This window comes from Boeremia exigua (genome assembly GCF_020726555.1).
Source record: "Boeremia exigua strain MPI-SDFR-AT-0100 chromosome Unknown C7974scaffold_6, whole genome shotgun sequence".
Lineage (NCBI taxonomy): Eukaryota > Fungi > Ascomycota > Dothideomycetes > Pleosporales > Didymellaceae > Boeremia > Boeremia exigua.
This window is the reverse complement of record NW_025763523.1, coordinates 2,069,780-2,090,208: the sequence shown is the minus strand read 5'-3', so window position 1 is coordinate 2,090,208 and position 20,429 is coordinate 2,069,780. Positions and strand designations below refer to the sequence as shown.

General features: G+C 51.8%; 8 protein-coding genes and 1 non-coding gene across 9 annotated transcripts; 4 read left to right on the top strand and 5 right to left on the bottom strand.

The window, feature by feature from the left end:
- Positions 1–158: 158 nt before the first annotated feature.
- On the top strand, positions 159–1,978 carry C7974DRAFT_311300 (FAD binding domain-containing protein; the record flags this gene model as incomplete). The annotated part of the gene is made up of 3 exons (XM_046138302.1): positions 159–601; positions 651–856; positions 906–1,978. Coding segments are annotated over 3 exons (1,722 nt in total), but the record flags the coding sequence as incomplete, so codon positions are not given.
- A 587-nt stretch (positions 1,979–2,565) lies between these two features.
- Positions 2,566–4,851, bottom strand: C7974DRAFT_192464 (uncharacterized protein). The gene has a single exon (XM_046136616.1). It carries the CDS (start codon positions 4,562–4,564, stop codon positions 2,828–2,830), a length of 1,737 nt encoding a protein of 578 aa, XP_045997490.1. The 5' UTR covers positions 4,565–4,851; the 3' UTR covers positions 2,566–2,827.
- A 540-nt stretch (positions 4,852–5,391) lies between these two features.
- C7974DRAFT_191547 (uncharacterized protein) lies at positions 5,392–6,860 on the top strand. The gene is made up of 2 exons (XM_046136610.1): positions 5,392–6,623; positions 6,676–6,860. Exons 1-2 carry the CDS (start codon positions 5,677–5,679, stop codon positions 6,767–6,769), a joined length of 1,041 nt encoding a protein of 346 aa, XP_045997489.1. The 5' UTR covers positions 5,392–5,676; the 3' UTR covers positions 6,770–6,860.
- A 2,320-nt stretch (positions 6,861–9,180) lies between these two features.
- C7974DRAFT_413488 (uncharacterized protein) lies at positions 9,181–10,206 on the top strand (the record flags this gene model as incomplete). The annotated part of the gene is made up of 1 exon (XM_046143733.1): positions 9,181–10,206. The coding sequence occupies one exon, from the start codon at positions 9,181–9,183 to the stop codon at positions 10,204–10,206; it is 1,026 nt and encodes a 341-aa protein (XP_045997488.1).
- Positions 10,207–13,207: 3,001 nt separating this feature from the next.
- C7974DRAFT_191494 (uncharacterized protein) lies at positions 13,208–14,198 on the bottom strand. Its single transcript, XM_046136609.1, has one exon. The coding sequence runs from the start codon at positions 14,040–14,042 to the stop codon at positions 13,278–13,280; it is 765 nt and encodes a 254-aa protein (XP_045997487.1). The 5' UTR covers positions 14,043–14,198; the 3' UTR covers positions 13,208–13,277.
- On the bottom strand, positions 13,935–15,448 carry C7974DRAFT_191489 (heterokaryon incompatibility protein-domain-containing protein). Its single transcript, XM_046136608.1, has 2 exons — positions 14,997–15,448; positions 13,935–14,944 (listed from the first exon to the last, which is right to left on the bottom strand). The coding sequence occupies exons 1-2, from the start codon at positions 15,385–15,387 to the stop codon at positions 14,064–14,066; spliced, it is 1,272 nt and encodes a 423-aa protein (XP_045997486.1). The 5' UTR covers positions 15,388–15,448; the 3' UTR covers positions 13,935–14,063.
- A 486-nt stretch (positions 15,449–15,934) lies between these two features.
- On the bottom strand, positions 15,935–16,980 carry C7974DRAFT_191473 (uncharacterized protein). The gene is made up of 2 exons (XM_046136607.1): positions 16,231–16,980; positions 15,935–16,178 (listed from the first exon to the last, which is right to left on the bottom strand). Exon 1 carries the CDS (start codon positions 16,631–16,633, stop codon positions 16,265–16,267), a length of 369 nt encoding a protein of 122 aa, XP_045997485.1. The 5' UTR covers positions 16,634–16,980; the 3' UTR covers positions 15,935–16,178; positions 16,231–16,264.
- A 351-nt stretch (positions 16,981–17,331) lies between these two features.
- C7974DRAFT_t74 lies at positions 17,332–17,435 on the top strand. The gene has a single exon. It is a non-coding gene; the product is annotated as a tRNA-Leu (tRNA).
- A 380-nt stretch (positions 17,436–17,815) lies between these two features.
- Positions 17,816–18,735, bottom strand: C7974DRAFT_472440 (uncharacterized protein; the record flags this gene model as incomplete). The annotated part of the gene is made up of 2 exons (XM_046146539.1): positions 18,393–18,735; positions 17,816–18,342 (listed from the first exon to the last, which is right to left on the bottom strand). The coding sequence occupies exons 1-2, from the start codon at positions 18,604–18,606 to the stop codon at positions 17,816–17,818; spliced, it is 741 nt and encodes a 246-aa protein (XP_045997484.1). The 5' UTR covers positions 18,607–18,735.
- Positions 18,736–20,429: the final 1,694 nt, after the last annotated feature.

Genomic DNA, 20,429 nt, shown 5'->3' with positions numbered 1-20,429 from the left:
GATTCAAAATATGCATGTCCCAAAATATACGCTACTGATGCTATTCGGAGTTATCACCACTCGAGCATCGAGGGAATGCAAATGTGTAAGTCGAATCCCGTATTTCGCGATATGTGGTGTCGGTCGATTGCTTCATACTGATTTCTGGCTTTAAGGCCCCTGGTGATACTTGTTGGCCATCCGATGCAGACTTTGCAGCCCTCAACGCAACAATTTCTGGTCATCTCCTGCGTGGTGTTCCCCCCGCCTCTGTGTGCTACGCCGATCAACCAAACTACGACCAGAGTGCTTGCGAACAGGTGCGCATGAATTGGTTCAACGCAGATTTCCATGCCGAGTACTCCGTCAGCATTAGTTTTCCATATTGGGCTGATAATCCCTGCCCTCCAATTTTCCCAAACGGTACGAGTGTAACGGGAGACGTGGATGCGGGCAGGAAGGGCTGTTCGATTGGTAAATACCCGGCATACGTCGTGAATGCGACGGGATATAGAGAAGTACAGGCAGCGTTCAAATTTGCGGCCAGGAAAGGCATCAGAGTCAATGTCAAGAGCACAGGGATCTCGCTTCAGGGAAGGAGCACAGCGTTTGGTAGCTTGTCGTACGTTACAGTATGGAAGAACTCAAGGATTCAGCTAATATCACATCAGAATCTGGACGCGTTATATAAAAGGAATACAAATCTACAGCGCTTTCCAAGCTGAGAAGTGTGCTTCTGCCGGCAGCTCTGCTGCTGCGATTGTCGCTGCTGGAGAAACGGTCAGAGCAATCTATGAAGCTGCTGGAGAGAGGGACATGATCGTCGTAGCCGGCTTATCCCAGCACGTTGGCATTGTGGGATGGGTCACAGGTGGAGGTAAATCCTGTCGTTTCCATGAGCGTAAGACAATGACTGACCCGCCTAGGTCACGGACCTCTGTCGAGTACCTACGGTATGGGCGTTGACAACGTCCTAGAAGTCAAGATGGTCACTCCAAACGGCGACTATCTTACTGCCAATGCTTGTCAGAATACAGACCTGTTTTGGGCCGTTCGAGGCGGGGGAGGAGGGACCTTTGGGGTTATCACTGAGGTAACGATGAAAGCCTTCCCATCCCCAACAATTACTACTCACGATCTCTCCATCGCCGCGCAACGCTCAACGACGGATTCAACGTGGTGGAAACTTGTTGCGGAGATCCACTCGCATCTCCCTTCGCTCAAGGAGGGAGGCTTGGAGGGTTACATAATCATGACCCCTTCCGTCTTCACCACCACCCAGACCAACACCTTCACATGGACGTTCTCCCTTTACAATAGACCAAACGGCACCATTGAATCCCTCTTGAAGCCTGTAATCCAGTTTCTTGACGCGAACAACAGCACAATCACCTACACCACTTCCATAACGCACCCTTCATCTTTCCTTGCTCACTGGCTCTCAGGCCTCGGCCCCGAGCCTGTTGCATCCTCTGCCGTCAGCTCCGGGAGTCGCCTTCTCCCGGCCTCCGTCTTCTCGTCAGAAGACTCCATTGCCGCTTTCGCAACTGCCCTAGAAAACATATCCGCACACCCTTCCGACGCAGGCCCGCCCATCCTGCAGTCACACATGATCGCTAATAGCGCCAACCGTGGTCTCAATATCAGTCTTGTATCTGCATGGCGAGATGCTGTTGTGCATTTTGTCATTGGCGAGGGTTTTGCCGACAGCGTATCGCACGCGGATGCAAAGGTTGTGTATGCACGACAGACGGCAAGGACGGAGTTTCTGAGAATAATGGCACCAAAAAGTGGAGCGTATTTGAATGAGTGTGACCCTTTCAGTCCGCAATGGCAAAATGATTTTTGGGGCGATAATTACGAAAGGTTGAAGAGAGTAAAAATCGGTGTTGATAGGACTACGGCGCTATGGTGTGTCAGCTGTGTCGGTGGGGAGGGCTGGGTCAGCAAGGAGGATGGGAGATTATGCAAGGCTGATACATACATAGGTCAGGCGTAAAAGAAATCAATAATTAGGCGCCGAAAGTGCTCTTATAGGTAGAAGCGTTAGCTAAGTTAGCTAATCAAACTTCTGGCTAGTTGAACTTCTAGCTGGTCAAAATCTTGGCTTGAGCTAAATGTCTGGCAGTTTAAGCGTTTGGCTGGGCAAGCGTTTAGCTGGTAAGGGTGTAAGGGTCTAACTGAATAAGCGGATTGGTTAAACCTAGCTAGTCGAACTTCTAGCTGATTGAACTTCTGGCTAAGTAGTCGCATGCCTTTCTCCGCTGTCCCTTCTCTGCTGTCCCTTCTCTGCTGCTACGCCACGTTTTTATACTTAGCTACCATCCTGTTCACACTGCTACAGTGTTACTGCAAGCGAAACTTCCAGCTAAGCAAACTTCTAGCTAAGTAGTTAGAGGAACAAAGTTCCTAAGGTCTGCTTACGTAAAGATTCTACAACTTGTATAAGCTAATTAGCTACAAGGTTCGCTCAGCTAATTAGAGGTTGCGCTTTCTTAACCGTTGAGGCCCTCCATTTCGGATTTAATTGCTTCCTCTGGAAGCAATGAACATAGTCAGTTAGTATCTAGGTAGCCAGAGCGCAGATTGATGATGTTAATGACTTCATTCAGATCTAGTCGCGCTCATTGGTGCGAATGCACTCATAGCACTTATCACTAGAACACGCGTTCAAAGGAATATCAGTGCTCATGCAAGCTAAGTAGAAATACTAAGGCTGTTTTATCCAAGTCTATAGCTTTGATTGTATGTGCAGTGCAAACCAACGGCACTTAGAAAAAGAAGGACGGAAAGCAGAACTCCTCCCCCACCTACCGGAAAGCCATACGAGACGAGCGCGTACGCACACCTACCTGTCCAGCCCTCCCATGCACTCAAAAATCTCTCCCTTGCGGCTTAGCTTCTCCTCCCACCCTACGCATCTCCAGCAGCTCAGCAACCCGAAAGGATCGTATTTACGCTTGAGCTGCAACAGCTTGGCGTAGTTGGCCTTTCCCCACCACGCATCCTGCCAGTTGACTGTCCAAGGATCTGCCTCGCTAATATATGACCCACCGTCTGGCGCAAATGTTACTAGATCCTTAGTTATGCTCTTGAGGTTCCGCACTGTGGCAAGCTTCTCAGAGACCGTAGTGCTCCACGCCCATTGCGTGTTCCCAGTGATCATCCAAACGCTATCACGCCATGCAGGAGTTGCACTTGTCTCGCCCTCATGGTACAAGCCTTTCGATTGGTAGTATGCTGGCGTTGTTTGAAAAATGGTAGGCGAAAAGCCAGCCGTTTGCAGTTTTGACAGTACGTTCTGAATCTTGGCCTTTCCTTCCTTCGATGCTAAATAGCTGGATGGGACAAGTCGGTTGGTTGCAAAGCTGGCAGTCGGAATGTCCAGGTTGGCTGTGGGCTGCACGTATTGCGAGTATACACTCAGAAAGCTAGAATGCTGCTCGATGACGACACTGCCGCCGATGGAGGAAACATAGGAGGTGAGTGGCTGCATGGACCTCTTAGCCTCGGCGAGTGAAAGAAAGGGGTTCACCATGGCCACATAACCGAGACCATTTGGACCGCCCCAGCCCTCACGCGCCCAGCCTGGGGCATTCTCCATCAGGATTCCCAAAAATTGCGTGAAGTCGGTGACGTTGGCGGGTGACTGTATCATGGAGAAGATAAGGTTCACGCGAGGTTCAACTTTGGAAGTGGACTCAATGACGACACCAAAAGTACCACCTCCTCCTCCTCTTAGAGCCCAGTAGAGCTCTTTATTCTGACACTGGTTTGCAGTACGGTAAACACCATCTGGTGTTACAATCTTATACTCCAAAACCCGATCGATACCGAGGCCGAACTGTGAAGAAAGAAGACCGTGACCGCCCGTCATGGAGAAGCCACCTGAAGCACCGACGGTGGGGGAGGACCCGCCAACGAAGGTGACGTTGTGCTGGTCTGCAAATTCGTATGCTTGGTTGAAGTTCACGCCCGCGCCAATGGTCATGGCTGCAAACTTATTGTTACGGAGGGCACAGCCTTCGGGCACAAAGTCGGACTTGTATTTGATGTTCTGCAGTTTTCGCGTCCAAAGGGCTAAAGAGCCTTTCAGACTGCTTCGACTACCATAGTCGTGCCCGCTGTTTTTGATACTGAGCGTCTGTCCAGTCTTTCGAGCATACGCAAATGCTGCTTTCACGTCGTTCGGGCTGGAGACCTCGATGTAGTGCCGAGACACACTTCCTTGACCACAGCTAGCGTCTTTCGAATTAATTGTAGAGACTGTGTTGATAGGATTAAGTAGACACTGTGCTGTCGTAGTGTCGACTGAAGATGCGCAAATTTCGTTATAGTCGTGCATGAAACCGCTATAATGATCGGTTCGATATTGGGCGGAAGTGTAATGCGTTTGCACATCCAAGCACTGCGTCTGCTGCATCACTGCATTAATGCCATCTAGTTTGGCAAAACATGGTCTGCTGAGTGGTGATGCAGAAAAAAGTCGTCCTTGGCATGTTTGATTGAGGGTTGCCAGTGCAGGCTGTGAAAGGGGAATAGCAGCAGCGATGGAAACGAAGAATGGAAGAATAGCTTTAAACATGTTGGTAGCTTATGCTCAGAGCTTTCTGAATTTGAGTACATAGAAACTCAAAAAACAGCGATTGAAATAGTGCTATCAGTCAGTCTATGACTGCAAGGCCGCCAGGGCGCTCAAGCCATGAGATGAACTTGAGGCAGCCACGGACTCCTAGTCATGTATTCTGGCTCAAAATTCAATTGGTGGCGCATCTGGACGGCCTCAATATTGTAAGCTGATGTTGCTCGTGGGTGAAAAGATGGGCTGCCTGAGTGGTCTAGGTTGAGCTACAGTACGGCGACGTGATTCCTCACGCTTATATGAGACAGCCTAGACCGAAGAGATGTCATGTCGATAGACCTGAACCTCAATGAATGACCTGGTCGTTTTCGAAGTGGCGCATAGCCACAACGCTGCTAGCAAGAAGGAATCAGTAGAACTGCTTGGATGAAGGAGTGAAAGGCTGACTTTAAGGCCCAACACTAGCACAGGATCCAGGCAGTATCGAGAGCTATCGTAAGATTATAGTCGTGTCCATGCTTCCCATTGAGGACTCAGACCATTACGGACGGTCCTAAAGTTCCAGAGCCCCCACACCCCTTCTTCTTAGTTACCGCCAAACGACAGGCGTACAGGACCGAGTCTTTTCGATAGCTCGACATCAGGTCACAGGAGGAGGCTCTTACATGCATGTGAACGGTTGCCTGCTGCCATTCCTATTTTTAGGTGTTCAGGAGAGCGGAGATGGCATAGCTCGAGCATTGCGGCTGTTATCTATGTGGCAAAACAAAATGAAACGCAATACACGTGGCACCAGAACCGCATCGATGTAGAAAATCTTACTAATTTCGTGATTTTCAGAAAAGGGAATTTTCAATTAACGTTAGGCCAGGTAGACGATAGTAATTCCTTGTCAATGTTTCTGCCGATGGTCCTCCGTTCTAGCATTGCGGAGTTCCGACAGACTGAAAGCGGATTAGCAGTCGCGCCCTCATTGCTTGTCCAGCCTTGCGACTCCCTTCATGCGTTTCTTATAAAACCTACTCTCAAGCATACTGAAGTGCATTAACTTCTCCTCTTCTTTCATCTCTTATTTACTTGTCCGCACTTTTGCTCATCTGCGATCACACCACATCATGGCGACCGAAGCTGAACTTCGATCACTTATCGGCTCCGGCCCGCCTGCTTCTGTCACCGGACAGATGGCGGCGATGAAATGGGCCAAGCAGAATCCGCCCAAAGATACAAAGTTATCTTTCGCGGGAAAGACCGTGATCGTCACAGGCTCAAATACAGGAATCGGCCTACCCGCCGCCACCAAGTTCGCTGCCAACGGCGCTTCTAAAGTGATCCTCGCTGTGCGAACTCCCTCAAAGGGCGAAGAAGCAAAGCGCACTATCATCACACAGACGGGCTGTAGAGCAGAACAAATTGATGTTCTCAAGCTTGATATGGGCGACTGGGCTTCTGTCAAGGCGTTCGCAGCTGAGGTCACCAGCAGATACGACGAGATTCAAATTGCAGTGTTGAACGCGGGTGTTGCCCCACCAAGATTCGTCAAGAACGAGAAAACTGGGTACGAGGCAGCCCTGCAGGTCAACATCCTATCAACGGCCTATCTCGCGATGTTGTTACTTCCCAAGCTGAAGAGCAATGCGTCAAAGGGTGTGCCAGGCCAGCTTACCATCACTGGCAGCTTTGCAAGCAAGTATGTCACAGCCGCAGACGTTGAGCTCAAAGCTGGCCAATCGTTGATCGACAAGCTCAACGATCCTGCCTCTTTCAACGCTGGAAAGACGTATGGAGTGGTTAAATTAGTCACTCAGTACATACGACAAGGGCTTGTCGACGACTTTTCTAGAGATGCTCAAGGACAAACCGATGTCTTCATCAACGTTGCTTGTCCCGGCTATTGTATCACCGATCTTGGACGGGATTTCCCATGGTATCTCGCTGTACCGACAAAGTTGACACAGATGTTGGTCGGACGTACAGCTGAGCAAGGAGGCCGCGAATTGGTCAGCGGTTCGCTCCTCGGCAAGACCGGCCACAACCAATTCTGGTCTAATGATCACTTTGATGAGCAAGTCTTCCCGACCAATGTCCCATTACAGAAAGCAGCTAATTTCCAGCAGTCCTGGCGAGATGGTCACCAATGAGCAAGGCAAGAAGCTGCAGGTGCAGACTTGGGGCGAGATCCGCAGAATCTGTGAGAAGCAAGGGTTGTGAGGTATTAAGAGTGGAACGATATGTACGGAGAGGTGATGCGAGACTGTAGCTGTCTCGTGTCACCATCAATACCCAAGGATAATTTTGCGTCTAATCACCGCCAACAAGCGATTAGTAACTTGGAAGATTTCGCATCACTTGATAATTTGTCTATAACATGTTTCCTTTGCGTATCTGCAGGCTATCTCCTCAAGCGATACCAAACGATGGTTGTTTCCAAATCGGGTACACCAGGTCTTTGCGCATACTGCTCAGCTCCCTCCCAGCAAATGATAGATGCAGTAGAGATTCGCGTTTTCCTATTGTCTGGCATCAAATGCTTACTTGGTCGGTTTTGCTACAAGTCGGGGACTCGGGGCTGTCACCGAATCGCCGTACTACCTTCCCTGTTCTGTCATTGACTGAAGCCGAACAGGGGGTGCGGCTTCGCTGAACCGATGATGGCACCGACTGGTTAAATGCGATCCTATCGGCATCGCACGTTACTGTAAGCCCCCTCTTTAATTTTCGCGGTCACGAACCTTTACCTCTCATAAACACATACTAAATAATAGATAGTGACAATGGTGTAGAGCAAGAATCAGCTACTACATATGTATACTCGAATATTATAATGATCTATATGACAAACAGATTATGTAATCTTGATTCTGCTTAGATACTTTGTCAAAAGGTTCTTTGCAGCCGATTTGCCGGATTCGGGAGTCGGCATCCTCAGCCCGTACCGCGGCCCTCCCGTTCTTACATGCGTCGAGCTAACGAGCGCTAGGCTCCATTCAACTACTGTTTCAAATTGACCCATGCACGCACGCTGTGAACGACTCTAGTGCGACGTTAGGGCGGTGCGGGCCGCTGTAGTCAGCAGTGCTAAGGGTTGGCGCTTACATCTCGCAGTGGTGACGAAGAAGGATTCGACTTTGACGAATGCAGTCCTTCGATGCACACGGTCAGCATTTGATTAGATGAAGAGATCTTGTACTAGCAGCCTACCGTAATTTTATTCACGTCTAGACAGTCTATTGTTCGTTCGGTACAGTGATTGTTAGAGCTTGCAGACCATCATAAGCAGAGTAACCATATCGACCAAGTTTTTCTGCAGCCGGAACTTACGAGTCGTATCTTGAGTAGCTGGTCTCCACGGTGTTACCTTACAGAATATTGGACCACATATTCGCGGCTAGTTAGAGCTCTTCGTTGCATCTCCGTTCCAGATAACGGCGTAGAAAGAGCGACCTCGTATATCTATCAGAGGAGATATTTAATGTTACTAAGCTGAGCGGTATATTGACCGTCTTCATTGGTCGGCAAAAAGCGTATTCCTTGACTCCCTTTATGCGGTCTCCGAAGCATTGGGTCAAACTATTGTTCATCTAGATACCATTCATGATCAATCATCTTGCATTGAAGGTCCACACGTATGCAGGCGTGGGGGATATTCTGCGGGTTTTTTGGGCGGAGGCGAGTGGTCCTGCGGAGGTGCGGAGTTCTTGCGACATTGATCCTGCAGAGCATCGTCACCTTTTTCCACATACAACATCTGATGGTCCGAGACGTACCAGAATATGGGACGCCTAATGGATCTGCATGTCAACGAACAGGGCTCTGCATACTGGTCCAAAAGCTGTTTCTACTCCCGGGGTACCTGATTAGGTAGGTATTGTAGCAAGATGTAAGCATTTCGAACCGAGATCCCAGGGCCTACATAGGTATATCACAAAACGCTACCAGGTTGATAATTCTTAGCAGAGGCTTGTACAATCATCTTCATCACTGCTTTTGCCCTACGTTGCACAAAGATTCCGAACATGAATTCGGAGATATCTAGACGGAGTGCATGCGACCGCTGTCGAGGACAAAAGCTGCGGTGCGTGAGGGAAGTTTCGTCAAGAAGCCAAGGCCCAGGAGACGAATCACTTACCCCGTGCGACCGGTGCCTCAAAGCGGGTGCTGAATGCGTCAAGGGTGACTACCCGCGGAGAAGACTTACGAGTGACTCGATGGCCCGAAACGCTCCAGTATCATCAAACTCGCCTCATAAGCAGACTCAACAGAACATCTTTCCAAGGACTTCAGCCGGCTACTCTGCCAATGCGAGCTTTACAAGGCCACCGACAAGGAGCGAGAATAGAAGCAATCAAGAACAGACCAGATTTGAAGAGATGGCAAATGTAGAGCCGCGAGGTTCTTTCTTTCCGGAGTCATTGGTAAGACCTGGCAAACGAAGATCCGTTGACCCTCCATACAAACAATTCGATTCTGGGGTCCATAATTCTGAGTCAAGTCGATATCAACCCGCATTCACGAATGGTCCAAGTGCGAATGACGGGATCTCTCGTTCGAATGGCAATGACTCTCTTTCTCTTGGCCAACTAGGCAATGGGCCATTTAACCTGGATACCAGTCTGACGAAGATGGTGCATCCCTTCAATGGCGGTGCAGTCGACTTTGGGATATGTTTGGACATACCTTCAGCCACTCAATCGGAGGGCAATCCCACCGATGGAAATCTGTCGGGCAGTGGGAACCCGAGCTCTGGACAATCCGCATTCTCCATTGCAAGCTCTCCCCGCCTACCGACAATGAACACGCCTGGAGAGTGTCTAAATTGCCTATCCGACTTGTGCACGAGGCTTATGAAAACTGTCAATGACGATGGCAATCTCGATTCACTCGTCGACATCCTGTCCTACAACACACACCTCTCGGGAGGTTCGTCCTCAACATTACCCAAAAACGCCATTGGCCAAGTCCTTGAGAGTTCGCAACTGTTTCTTGATATTCTCAGCACCCTGCGAGGTTTGATCGCTCCGAAACAGCCCAAACCGTCTTCACCCGCAAACTCAGAGTGCTCTTACTCCGACTTCTGGGACTCTGGTGAGCTCGATCCTCTTATAACGACAGAAAAGAACAGCTTGTCAGATGACGCAATGGCACACGCACTTTTTTCGTCCGCCTCAAGTGCTGCCCGCGATAAAGATCACCGTAGCACAGCTTCCCCTTCCACCCACACTTTGCCACTCGACATTCCTACAACTTTTACCATTCTCACCTGTTACATGTGGCTTTTACGTACCTACGACGCAATCTTCAGGCGAATCTATACTAGTCTCACATCGGAAGCGCGCACATTTCCGAGCATAATGCCTGGCCTCACGATTGGAGGTTTCAATCTCTGTGAGCGCAAAGAATTGCAGATTGACATTCTGATTCAGCTCAGCACGCGTATGTTGGAGCGCATTGAAGAGGTGCTGGGTGTCAGTGCTATCTCGCCCTCGCCGCCTCGCGGGGCCGCAACGAAAGGACTATTGGACAGCGCTAGTTCAACATCGCTGCTCGATCTCATGTTCGTTTCTAAAAGTGACGAAAGACCGCGTGCGCCGCGTCTCAAGGAGACAATGGATGATATCCGGGAGGCATTGCGACGAGAGTGCATCTAAAAAAGGCAGCCGTGGAGGTGTTGGCTCTGGACATGTGCCAAGGCATCTCGAAGTACATCTGAGTCATAGAAAAGCAGGTTTCAGGCCATGCAGGCTTTAAACCACATTTTGGCCTCTTTGAAACCCTTAGCATCGCGTTTGTTGTGCGCGAGAAATGCGATTAAATTTCAACAGGAGGGATGCGCTGCTATACAATATACAATTCTATAGTTGAGACTTTGTGACAAGCATAATATCCATACAATAGCCCGTCAAATGACGGGAGCCACCAGCATCGGAGTCATCCCTCGCAAGGATGGCAGAGACTACTTGGGTACCGTTAGGTCTGAGTAAGCTGTTTCTTGCGTGAAGCTTACAACGAGCACTGGGATTAAATCGATCAATGGCTGCTATTCTGGCGTACCAACAGAGGTCTGAGGTACTCTACGTCAGGATTGCCCCACCGATGGAGTGCATCGTGCTTGCCGCCTACTGCATACAGCCTATAGCTATAGCTACAAACACGCGGGAAATTTGACCATGTCTGATAGTCTTCCTCCACCAATTGGAATGAAAGCCTCTATCAGCCATTGTTATGATGTGTAATGGTGTCGAGATCCACCGCGACGCGTGGAAGGATCTCTGCGCTGGCGCCACTATAGTCTTAGCGCTCCTGCAAAACGAACTCGGCCATCACGCCACCATTGAACTCGATAGACGTTACGACAAGGCTGCAATACCCGGGGAATCGCTTCAAATACGTTCGCAATGATCTTTTGGCTTATCAGCCTGTCAAGAGCTGACGGCTGAGATTTGTGAGTACTCTCGGCACTAGATGTCCACCAGGAGCAGAAGCAAGCATGCCTACTCTTGTAAGGTTGCTAGCACAACAGTATCACAGACAGTGTCTATAGGTGCTCATGAATTAGCAGTTTGCTTCTACAGTATATAAGCATACTGCACCTTCAAGGTTTAAGAAAGAGACCGGAACGCCAGCCCGTTCACTAGGCTTGACATTGTTCAGGCTTAATAGATGCTTACTGATCGAGTCGCGGTGCTCACATAATTGCATCTACACATTAACCACCTAGGTATGCTAATTTGCTGCCACCGAGTGTTTTGCCATCAGCCATCGCCCCTCTCGAAATATGTTCTATCTCTACCAGGTATCTTGATGTACGCGCTACAAGACCATTCCAGTAATTCAAGTCGACTGTCCTCGTAGCCGTAAATACAAGCACGAACAAGCCAAGGTCTTGAGTCGGAAAATCGGGATATCGAGAGGGGAGCGATCTTCTATGGCGTCAGGTGTAAGCAGTCTAGTGGCTGGCGAGCAAAATTTGATTGTTCCCAGAATAACATCTCTGCACAGAGCAGTTGGTGGCAGAATCTCTGTTTGAAACAAGGTTTTGTTAGCCTAATGTACGCTTGTCAGAATTAGCCGTACCCCTGTGTCCAGTACCCACATTGCTTACGCCAGTCGGCATAATACCGCATCACTTCGTCAGCCCCGCGATACTTGCGGACACTGTAAGTCTGCTCTGCAGCACATCCGCGCATATTCGTCACTCTTTCTCGGGATAATGGCACATTACCCTCTTCGGACCGTTGCTAGGGCGAACTACACGCAGGATTTACGTCATGTCAGCTAATCTACAGTGAGCCAGCATCCCAGATCGACATGTATGCTTTATTGAAGCAGACATGACGCCTTTAACTCCCTCAGCGCATCACTTCTGGATGTGACTCTGCCAGATGGGCGGGTTCATCAGCCAGTTCGTGCAGAAGTTACTTGCAATTGGCCATTCAAAGAAAGTCTGCCCAAGATTCAGTACATAATCACACAAATCATCTTACGGTTGAGTTGTTCGTGTATTGTCTTTAGTTTGTGCTATTCAGTTCAAAAAGCAAAAGGGGGATGAGTAGCATCAAAATCACAGTATCAATACATCCTGATGAGCGTCCACTACAGCCACATCATACATCACGGCCAGAACACACGTTGTCACCCATTAAATGTGCAGAAGTGATGGAAGACCAGTACCGGCAGACCCGTACAAGTTGCAAAACACTGCACTGCCGTCTCAATAGATCCATCTCCTTTCCACGATTCTCCACTTCTCAAATCTCTGGCCATCCTATTTAGTATGATCCTGCAGCGGAAACCCGTCTTACTGTCTGCGGTACTCTTCGCAACCATGACGTCCCTTTTGCACTGTTCCGCTTTCCTCCCGGTACATTCTTTAGTTCATTGGTAAGCTGAGTGGCACAATGCCGATTGATCGAGGCTCATTTCGCGGGCAAGACACCGACGCCCATTACTATCGCAGGGCTGATACGGTATAATCGTTGGCGATTTGTGCAGATCCCTACAGCCATTGAGCAGATCACATGATGTAGATACCTACCATGGTAGTAAGTAGCAAATCATCCTATCGTCAATTCCCACATTGTTGCCCTGCAAGACGTCCAACCAGACTCCTATAGCCAGTCAGAGGCTCCTACTGCCTATAAGCACATCTCTGTTCCATGGTTGTGGGGGTCTGCGTATTTTACAAGCATCAACAAAGCTCCAGGGTCTCTTTTCATCAGAACTTACAATGAATCAAGTGCATATACGTATCATTGATGAGTACTCTAGATGTGCAATGTAGTTTCCCGGCACTGCTAGCTCAAAGCTGAATTCGAATATCATGGCCCTAGAATCATGGTCCCTGGGCGTGGACAGTTCTGTGCCTACTGCTTTTGGCTTCTACGGCATTTTCTTGTCTTGACTGACTGAAGGTTCTGTATGCACTAGAAAGTCCCTGCCCACCAGTTCCCCCGTCGCGACATTTCGTCTGAATCCATTGTTCCTGGAACGCTCTGCAGACATCGCTCCGACCCTGCACAGCCCAAACTTCTACCGGATCGCCGAGTGTAATCACTGCAGACACATTTCAGACACCAAATCATACATTATACATATCAGGCGTGCACAGCTGCGCATGTAACAAAGTCGACAAGAAAGCAAACTCGCCGATTGGTTGACACTCAACTGGATTCGAGTCATAATGTAGTGGTCTAGCTTCTACGTGTAATCGGCAAAACTCTCACACTAACACTAACTCCTCCGCATGTGAAGACTTGTTCTCATCATACATCTGACATTCGTCGCCTGCGAGCCGAAGCATACCAACGCGGCTATAAGATACAGAAGTAGTGGGCAATCGACGTAGCATCAGTACTGCAAGTACCGGCCTAGGATACTCGGCGCCACTATGTATTCCATCAGTCTCGGGCCAGTAGTCATCCACTACACAATGACACTTCGACAACGCAACCAAGGTAAGCTCCTCTTCGTATGGAAACGCTGGTAGTCGGTCGAAGACGAAGCATCGGCTGTCGATACGATACTCTGAGATGGCGCTGACTACCACCGCTGGCAAACCCTTCTTCCAGTCATACTTTTCGATGCGTACGGTGACACGTGTGGCTTCCCCACGTAGTGTCAAAGTAGCGCTTACCACCTTGCCGGTCGGCAGTGTCTCTGCATTCAAGCTCGTCACCTCGGCAGTTTCTGAAGACTGTGGACACACCCTCCCGTGTGATCCAGTAAACGTATACTTGGTCAAGTGGTGATCGCCACTTGCCCAACTCCAGCTGGGTGCCCTCCATTCCTGGACAAGAGGTGCTTCCACACGATTGTTCTGATTACATACCTCCCACTGCAATTCTCGAACGATATATTGCTCCCACATACCACATGTCATAGCTGCTTCTACATTCTCTTCCATCCACCGAGCTATTCCGTTGAAAGCTATCAGCTTGTCTCCTTCTTGAGTTAGTCCACATAGGGTATACGCGATGACCAACATTTCCCAGCTTGAGTAAAGGAGTCAACTCTCTTTTCTATTCAGAGACGCAATTGATTTCCCTCTGAAACTGAAGTAGTCGAGAAGGACCCTCAGCGCAGAAAATGAGGAGAAGTTGAACCAGCCGCCTAGAGGTCCATGAGTTGGGCGCAGGTCGCTGGCTCTAGATCTTCTGCACTCCCAGTAAAGGCCTGCGGTGGTGAAGTGCATGATCCGATTAGACAGAAAACGCTCTTGCGATACCCATGCTCTTCGATTGAGCGGACTCTCTAATATGGTGTGATCGGACCAATCTGGTAAGAAAAGCCACCGATCATGTCCTCCAGTCCCAGTGTGGACGCAGAAAGGCTGATGAGCAAGAGGGTTTCTTTGGAAGGACAAGCCAACAGACGAGTTAGCGGCGCCTGTAGCGGCGATATTGAAAACCGCGTTTGCGTACACAAGATGCATTTTCGCTGCTTCCCGATCCCAGTCTTCGGGATCATCCTGGCGGATGCACAGAGAATCGATCCAAAGATACTGCTGACCAAGTTGTTGACAGACGTAAATTGCGTCTTGGAAGGTTTTGGGTAGCGCTTGTGAAGTTAGTCCTGCGCGTAGTTCAAACTCCGTTGTTGAAGTCAGTTGCTTGAAATTTGCTTTACCCCAACAGTGCGAAAGCGTGACATATGAACCACCAACTGCTGCGCTTCCGTCCACGAGGTGTATGGTGCTATTGGGGTCTTGTATAGAGTTGGCTGTAAGCTCCACCTGCAACAGACGACTTGGTGGTACGTTTGATGCTGATAGGCATTCTGGGTGGCGTTTGAGGCATGTCTGCAACTGCTGCTTCAAGAAGCCTATCGACTCTGAAGACAGAGTACTGGGCGCCGGGGCACTGAACTTGTGCGAAGACAAAGGGCTATCTGTCGATCAAAACTGTCAGTGGCTGTGTAAGCCTGATTAGTTGTTGCTTACACTTGATCTTCGCTCCCTCGATGACCTCGGTCTTGACATAGCTGCCGGTTGTAAAGCGCAGACTCAACCGGCACTTCATCCCGGGGTTTTCAACAAGATTCAACGTAACTCTTTCGAAGTTATTCTGGTGCAGTGAGCAGAAGAATTCCGCTATAGCGCAAAGTGGACATGTCTCGAGTGATTGTTCGATCGTTTCGTCTAAATCATGCAGTATACGCGACCCATTGAAACGCAGAGCTTTAGCGCACGTGACGCAAAGTGTAGCCTTCCAGTGATCTATCCTTGAAATCCCATAGCGTTTAAGCCACCCTTCGGTTTTGATGCTAGCGATAGCGACACCAATCGCGTATCCCGTTCGCTCAAAGATTGACGTAGGCGGTGGCAGACCCATCGTAGACGCGAAGTTGTTGCGTTGCGACAGAATATCTGTGGAGCTCGCAGAGGGTGAGGAGAGAGACAGGCTCAAACGAAGCGAAATGAGCCTGCTATGCTTACGCACGTGATATAGGCTCCAGAAGCCGGCGCTAATGCACTTCCCAACACACTGACACTAGACATTCCATGGTTAGAACTCATGATTAATACGTTCTGATTAGTTGCTGCAACTGCAGCGCCAACGAGACTGAATATTCAAGTTTGATTGTGTGCTTGAGGAAACTCTATCTTGCGATCGTAATACTGCGCGGCCTTCTAAATCTGGCCAGAATCAGCGTTAGTCTATTTACAGGGCCAAAGTGATAGCTTTACAGTAGTTGCCTGCTTAGGTATAGTTCCACAGTTCCTAGTCAAGTTTAACGCGCTTAGTCTTAGCTATTATGGTAGCTTTAGTGTTATAGTTGTTGTGTCTCTCCAGAATGTGATAATGCTGTCTCTAGACACCAGAGCTCCTGTTTCTAGATAGGCTACGAGCGCCTATACACGGCCTCGGTCTTCGTGATCGTTAAGTGTTGACATATCTTGAAAAATTGGAGATTGCACGAGTTGACGTTCCTCCTCCGCGTCCCTCTCAGGTGTACGAAAGCCCCAAAAAGTGTTTAGGTAACAGCCTTCGCTCGCGCGTGCAGAAATCCATCTTCACTCTGAGCTCGCAATCTTTACGTCTCCGCGGTCCAGTGTAACCGGACGTATCGCGCACCAGAATGGCGTGTTTACAACAAAGTACATCCAGAACAATCCAAACAACTACACAAACATGTCAGCACCCCTGCATCACCGATCCAGCACACAGCCTTACCAAAAGACCTCGTCTACGCATATCCATGCCAACCTCACGCCGAGCCCAGCATCGGAAACACAACCCTCGGCAGCGCAGCCCCCTCGCACCAACACGCACCCTGCGCATCTCCCCAATTCTGCTGCGCCTGCCTCTTCCCGCCCAGCAGCGGCGAGCACTCCGGACTGCCGGCGCGCGAACGGGTGGGGAGCGCGTGGCGAGAAGTGGGAATAGACGCCGACGACGACGTCGAGCGGCGCGGCGCCGGTCTGCGCGGCCGCGTCTCCGCCTCTATTTCAACCCGCATCTCCATTTCGATCTCGGCGTCAGGCGTGGGTGCAGGTGTAGGTGTAGATGTGGAGCACGCGGCGTTGGCCCACTGCAGCAGCGCAGCAGCGATCTGGAACGACAGCGCAGACGACATGGCGGGTTGGAGAAGACACGGAGAAGTACGACGAAGTGGAGAAGACGAGCGGAGAAGACGAGTGGAGAAGACGAAGCGGAGAAGCAACGAAGCGGATACAAAGCGACTCACTACTCACGCAGAGACTGGAATTAGTAGACTCCGGGTGCGACGCAGACTACATCCCCGACGCAAACCCGCGCCATGGCAACGGCGGGACGCCTTGCGCGCTGTGTCACAGCACTCGGAGTTGGGTGCTGTGAGCATTACTATTTGCATGAACGTCAGCGGTTACAGGCGGTGCGAGACTGCAAGTCCGGCGTGGCGCTCGCGTTGAGTGGCGCGGTGTCTCGTGGGAGGGTGTGGAGTGAGGAGTGAGGTGTGAAGTGCGGACATTGCGGAGCCCGCTAGTGTGCCACAGCTACAAGCCACTGTGCGGTGCATCGACGCTGACTGGCGGACTGCTCGCGTCGTCTTTAAAGCTGGCACACACCGCGATGTATTTTAGTGGTGTTGAGGAGGGCGAGTGTGCAGCATTTTCCTTCGAACAAGACTCCCCGCCAGCGAAGCCCAGCCTACCACGCAGCAGACTCCGCTCTGATCCTTTATGGGAGCCCATACAGATGTACCGGTACACACGACCTCGTCTCCGTCGTGCCTCCCACAAACGGCACATTATAAACGCTTTACCCCGCAAAGAACACAATTGCACCAATCCAGACACGATGGCCGAGTGGTCTAAGGCGGTAGATTTAAGCCGCGCCCTGCAGCGCTTAGATCTCTACTACAGTAATGTGCGTGGGTTCGAACCCCACTCGTGTCATTTATGCATTTTTGATCTTTTTGCTTTTCATGTCGCAGAGACGAAGCGAGGGAAGGAGAGACAGCGGACAAGGCAAGCAGTGCGCAACGAAGTGAGCAATAACGCAGCGCATAAGACGAGGACTGAGCTGTGCGAGCGCACCGTGATGTTGGGTATTTCTTCTTTATGCTTTTGACAGGGAGGTGTGGGCGAGGAAGGCACACAGCGAGCGAGGATGTGTGGGGCGAGGAAGGCACGCAGCGAGCGAGGGAGGTGCACGACGCGCACGACACAGCGACAAGGACGCCCAACGCAGCACACGACGCACGCCACCCCCAGCGCCAACCCACCACACTCCCCACCCCGCCGCGCACACCCGCCCCAAGCACCCCTCTCCACCTTCACGCCCGCCCCTCCCCCCGCCCCAACTCATGCCTCTCGACCCCCGTCCCCCCCAACTCCGCAACCGGCTGCTCCACCTCCGCCGCCCGATGCGCCCACACCCCCTTCGCGCCCGCACCCCCCATCTCGTACCGCGGCGGCGCGCCCATCTCGCTGCGCGCCGGCGTCAGCGCGACCTCGGCGTAGTCGCCGCGCTGTGCGTCGGCCGCCTGGGCCGCCGCTTTGCGGGCGCGTTTGCGCCGTGCCAGGAGCCAGAGGGCGAGGAGCAGGAGGACGAGGGCGGCGCCGAGGCCGCCTGCTAGGCCACCGATGAGGGCGCGGGGGGTGCCGGAGCCGGAGGCGGAGGGGGTGGATGTCGATGTGGAGGTGGCGGTAGCGGTGGCAGTTGACGAGGACGTGGACGACGGCGGATCGCACATATCAATACTATAGTACGCAAACGTACTATTCCAGCAGTCCCCCAGCTGAATCTCCTCCTGAAAGCCGCCGCAAATCGTTGTATCGGGGTCGGCCATGTAGATCGTCACTATACCGCACCGTTAATAACGTGTGTTGCATGCGTGTGAGCCGCCGTACCGCCGCACCCCGCGTCCAGCCCGACCACCTGCAGGCTGCCGTACGTCCCACTGCGGCGGAAGTCGGTGCAGCTGCCATTCGGGTAGCCGTTGGGGCCCTCGAGGCCCTTGAACGAGTCCTGGCAGTTGGTGTCGGTGAAGAGTGCGATCTGGCTCGCGGCCGCGGCGCAGGAGGCGAGCGCGAGGAGCGCGGGGAGCGCGAGGGCGTTGCGCATGGTGGTGTGGGCAGCTGGACTCGAGCGTGTCGTGTCGTGTCGACCAGGACGGTGGTGCACACGAGCGCGAGAAACGAACGAGAAACGAGCACGAGAAAAACGAACGATGCCGAACCACCCCAACCGGGCTAATGCTAATATTAATCCCGTCAATCTCCAGCCGCACGCCCGTCAACCAGCCAGGCTCAGCCCGTTCCCCGAGTGCCCCCATCCCCAAACCCACCCCCCAGCATGCCCCAAGCACGCACCAAGCCCCCATCCCTCCTCTCAGCGCCCTCCCCGCCGCGCGCCCAGCCCGACGACCCCCCGCGGCCCCCAAACAAGAGCTGCGCGGCCCCCAAAAAGCGGCCCCCAATGCTCGGCAGGATTGAAGGTCATTGATTTTCTCCGCAGGTGGCAGGGGGACCCCGGGCGTGTGTTTTGGTGCCCGGGGGGTTTGCAGGGTGCTTCGCAGGGGTCTTGCAGAGGTCTTGCAGGGGCTCGCTCACCCTGCAGACTGCAGACTGCAGACGTGACGGGCGACAGGCGTGCAAGGCTGTGGCGCAGCGGGGGGACTCTGCAGTCGCCGAGCTCGGGATCCACAGTACAGTGGTATTCAATATTGTAATATACAGTGCTGTGATGTGGTGTGCAGGGTATGTACACTGCAGGCTGTCTAATCCCGCGTACCGCACCTACGGAACGCATTGGGCACGCAGGACGCAGGATTCAGGCTGCATGCGTGTCTGTACATTGTATGGTACGGTAAGCGTAGCTATGCATGGTGTGGTGAGTGCTGGTTGCGGCGACGTCGTCGAGTGCGGGCGCTAGGCGGGATTAGCTGGTTGGCTAGCTGTCTGGGGCCAGCCGGGCGGGCGGTGCTAGCTTGGCGCGGAACGTTGCAACGACGTCTAACGTCGAGTCTGCGCTTCGAGGACAGGTCATGTGATGAGGACACATGGGAGTGTGCGCGTGGTGGATGGGTAGGGCTAAGGTCCGCTGCGCGCTCGAACGTCCTGCTGCCACTCGCGCGCCGACAAGGCTGTGGCTGTGATCGTGACGCGTGCTGAGTCACGCGATACAATACTTGCCCACCTATGTGCAGGTGCCCCGGAGCACCGCACGGCTGAAACGACAGCACAGTGCATGCACATGCAGATGCACGAAAGCTTGAAACGAGGAACGATCAGCGGCGTGTGCGTCTACAGACCTGTGTATACATCGGGCACATGTACAGGGGAGGGGGACACGTCGGGCTAATACAGTACAGTGTGCCGGCGCGGCATGCATCCAGCAAGTCAAAAGCTCGAGGAGAGTGGTGCAGCTGTTCTGGATTGGCCAAACTCTTGATGGTTACCCGTGAGCTATCAGACGGAGGAATACCTACACAGTACATGTGGTTTTATCGGCTGTATCGGTTGGTCCCGTTTAGTTGGTCACGTGCAGCCTCGCACCACCCTTCCAACGCTCAAGGCCAGAAGCTCTGCGTAGTCTACACACTACGAAGCACCTGACGCCGTTCTTTAAACCGCTCGCTGGCGATACGTTGAACGTACTGGACACATGTCTCACGGTGTTGCGCAGAGAACGTTATAGCACAGTATGCATAGTATACGAAACAATGACTGCGTTGGTGAAAGAATAGAGTAACCGCAGCTAGACAGTGGGTAGGTTAGAGACGTATCTGGGTAGGGATTGAAAATAGCGGGGAAAGGGGGGTTGGTGCGCGTGCTGGAGGTTGGGTGGGGGGAACGGGCGTCGTTGGGGAGATACCTGTGCAGTGTGGAGTATGACGGACAGGCACGTGACATGGCGAATAAACGTCTGGGTTATGGTCTGCGTAG

Bases quoted from the DNA above. Each gene is read 5' to 3' on its own strand.
- C7974DRAFT_191494 (XM_046136609.1), bottom strand. From the start codon at position 14,042: ATGTTGGTCATCGCGTATACCCTATGTGGACTAACTCAAGAAGGAGAC.
- C7974DRAFT_191489 (XM_046136608.1), bottom strand. From the start codon at position 15,387: ATGGGTCTGCCACCGCCTACGTCAATCTTTGAGCGAACGGGATACGCG. The intron at 14,945-14,996 runs GTAAGCAACAAC...TTTGATCGACAG, and splicing joins CGAGGGAGCGAAGATCAAGT to ATAGCCCTTTGTCTTCGCAC.
- C7974DRAFT_191547 (XM_046136610.1), top strand. From the start codon at position 5,677: ATGGCGACCGAAGCTGAACTTCGATCACTTATCGGCTCCGGCCCGCCT. The intron at 6,624-6,675 runs GCAAGTCTTCCC...AATTTCCAGCAG, and splicing joins TCTAATGATCACTTTGATGA to TCCTGGCGAGATGGTCACCA.
- C7974DRAFT_192464 (XM_046136616.1), bottom strand. From the start codon at position 4,564: ATGTTTAAAGCTATTCTTCCATTCTTCGTTTCCATCGCTGCTGCTATT.
- C7974DRAFT_191473 (XM_046136607.1), bottom strand. From the start codon at position 16,633: ATGTCGTCTGCGCTGTCGTTCCAGATCGCTGCTGCGCTGCTGCAGTGG.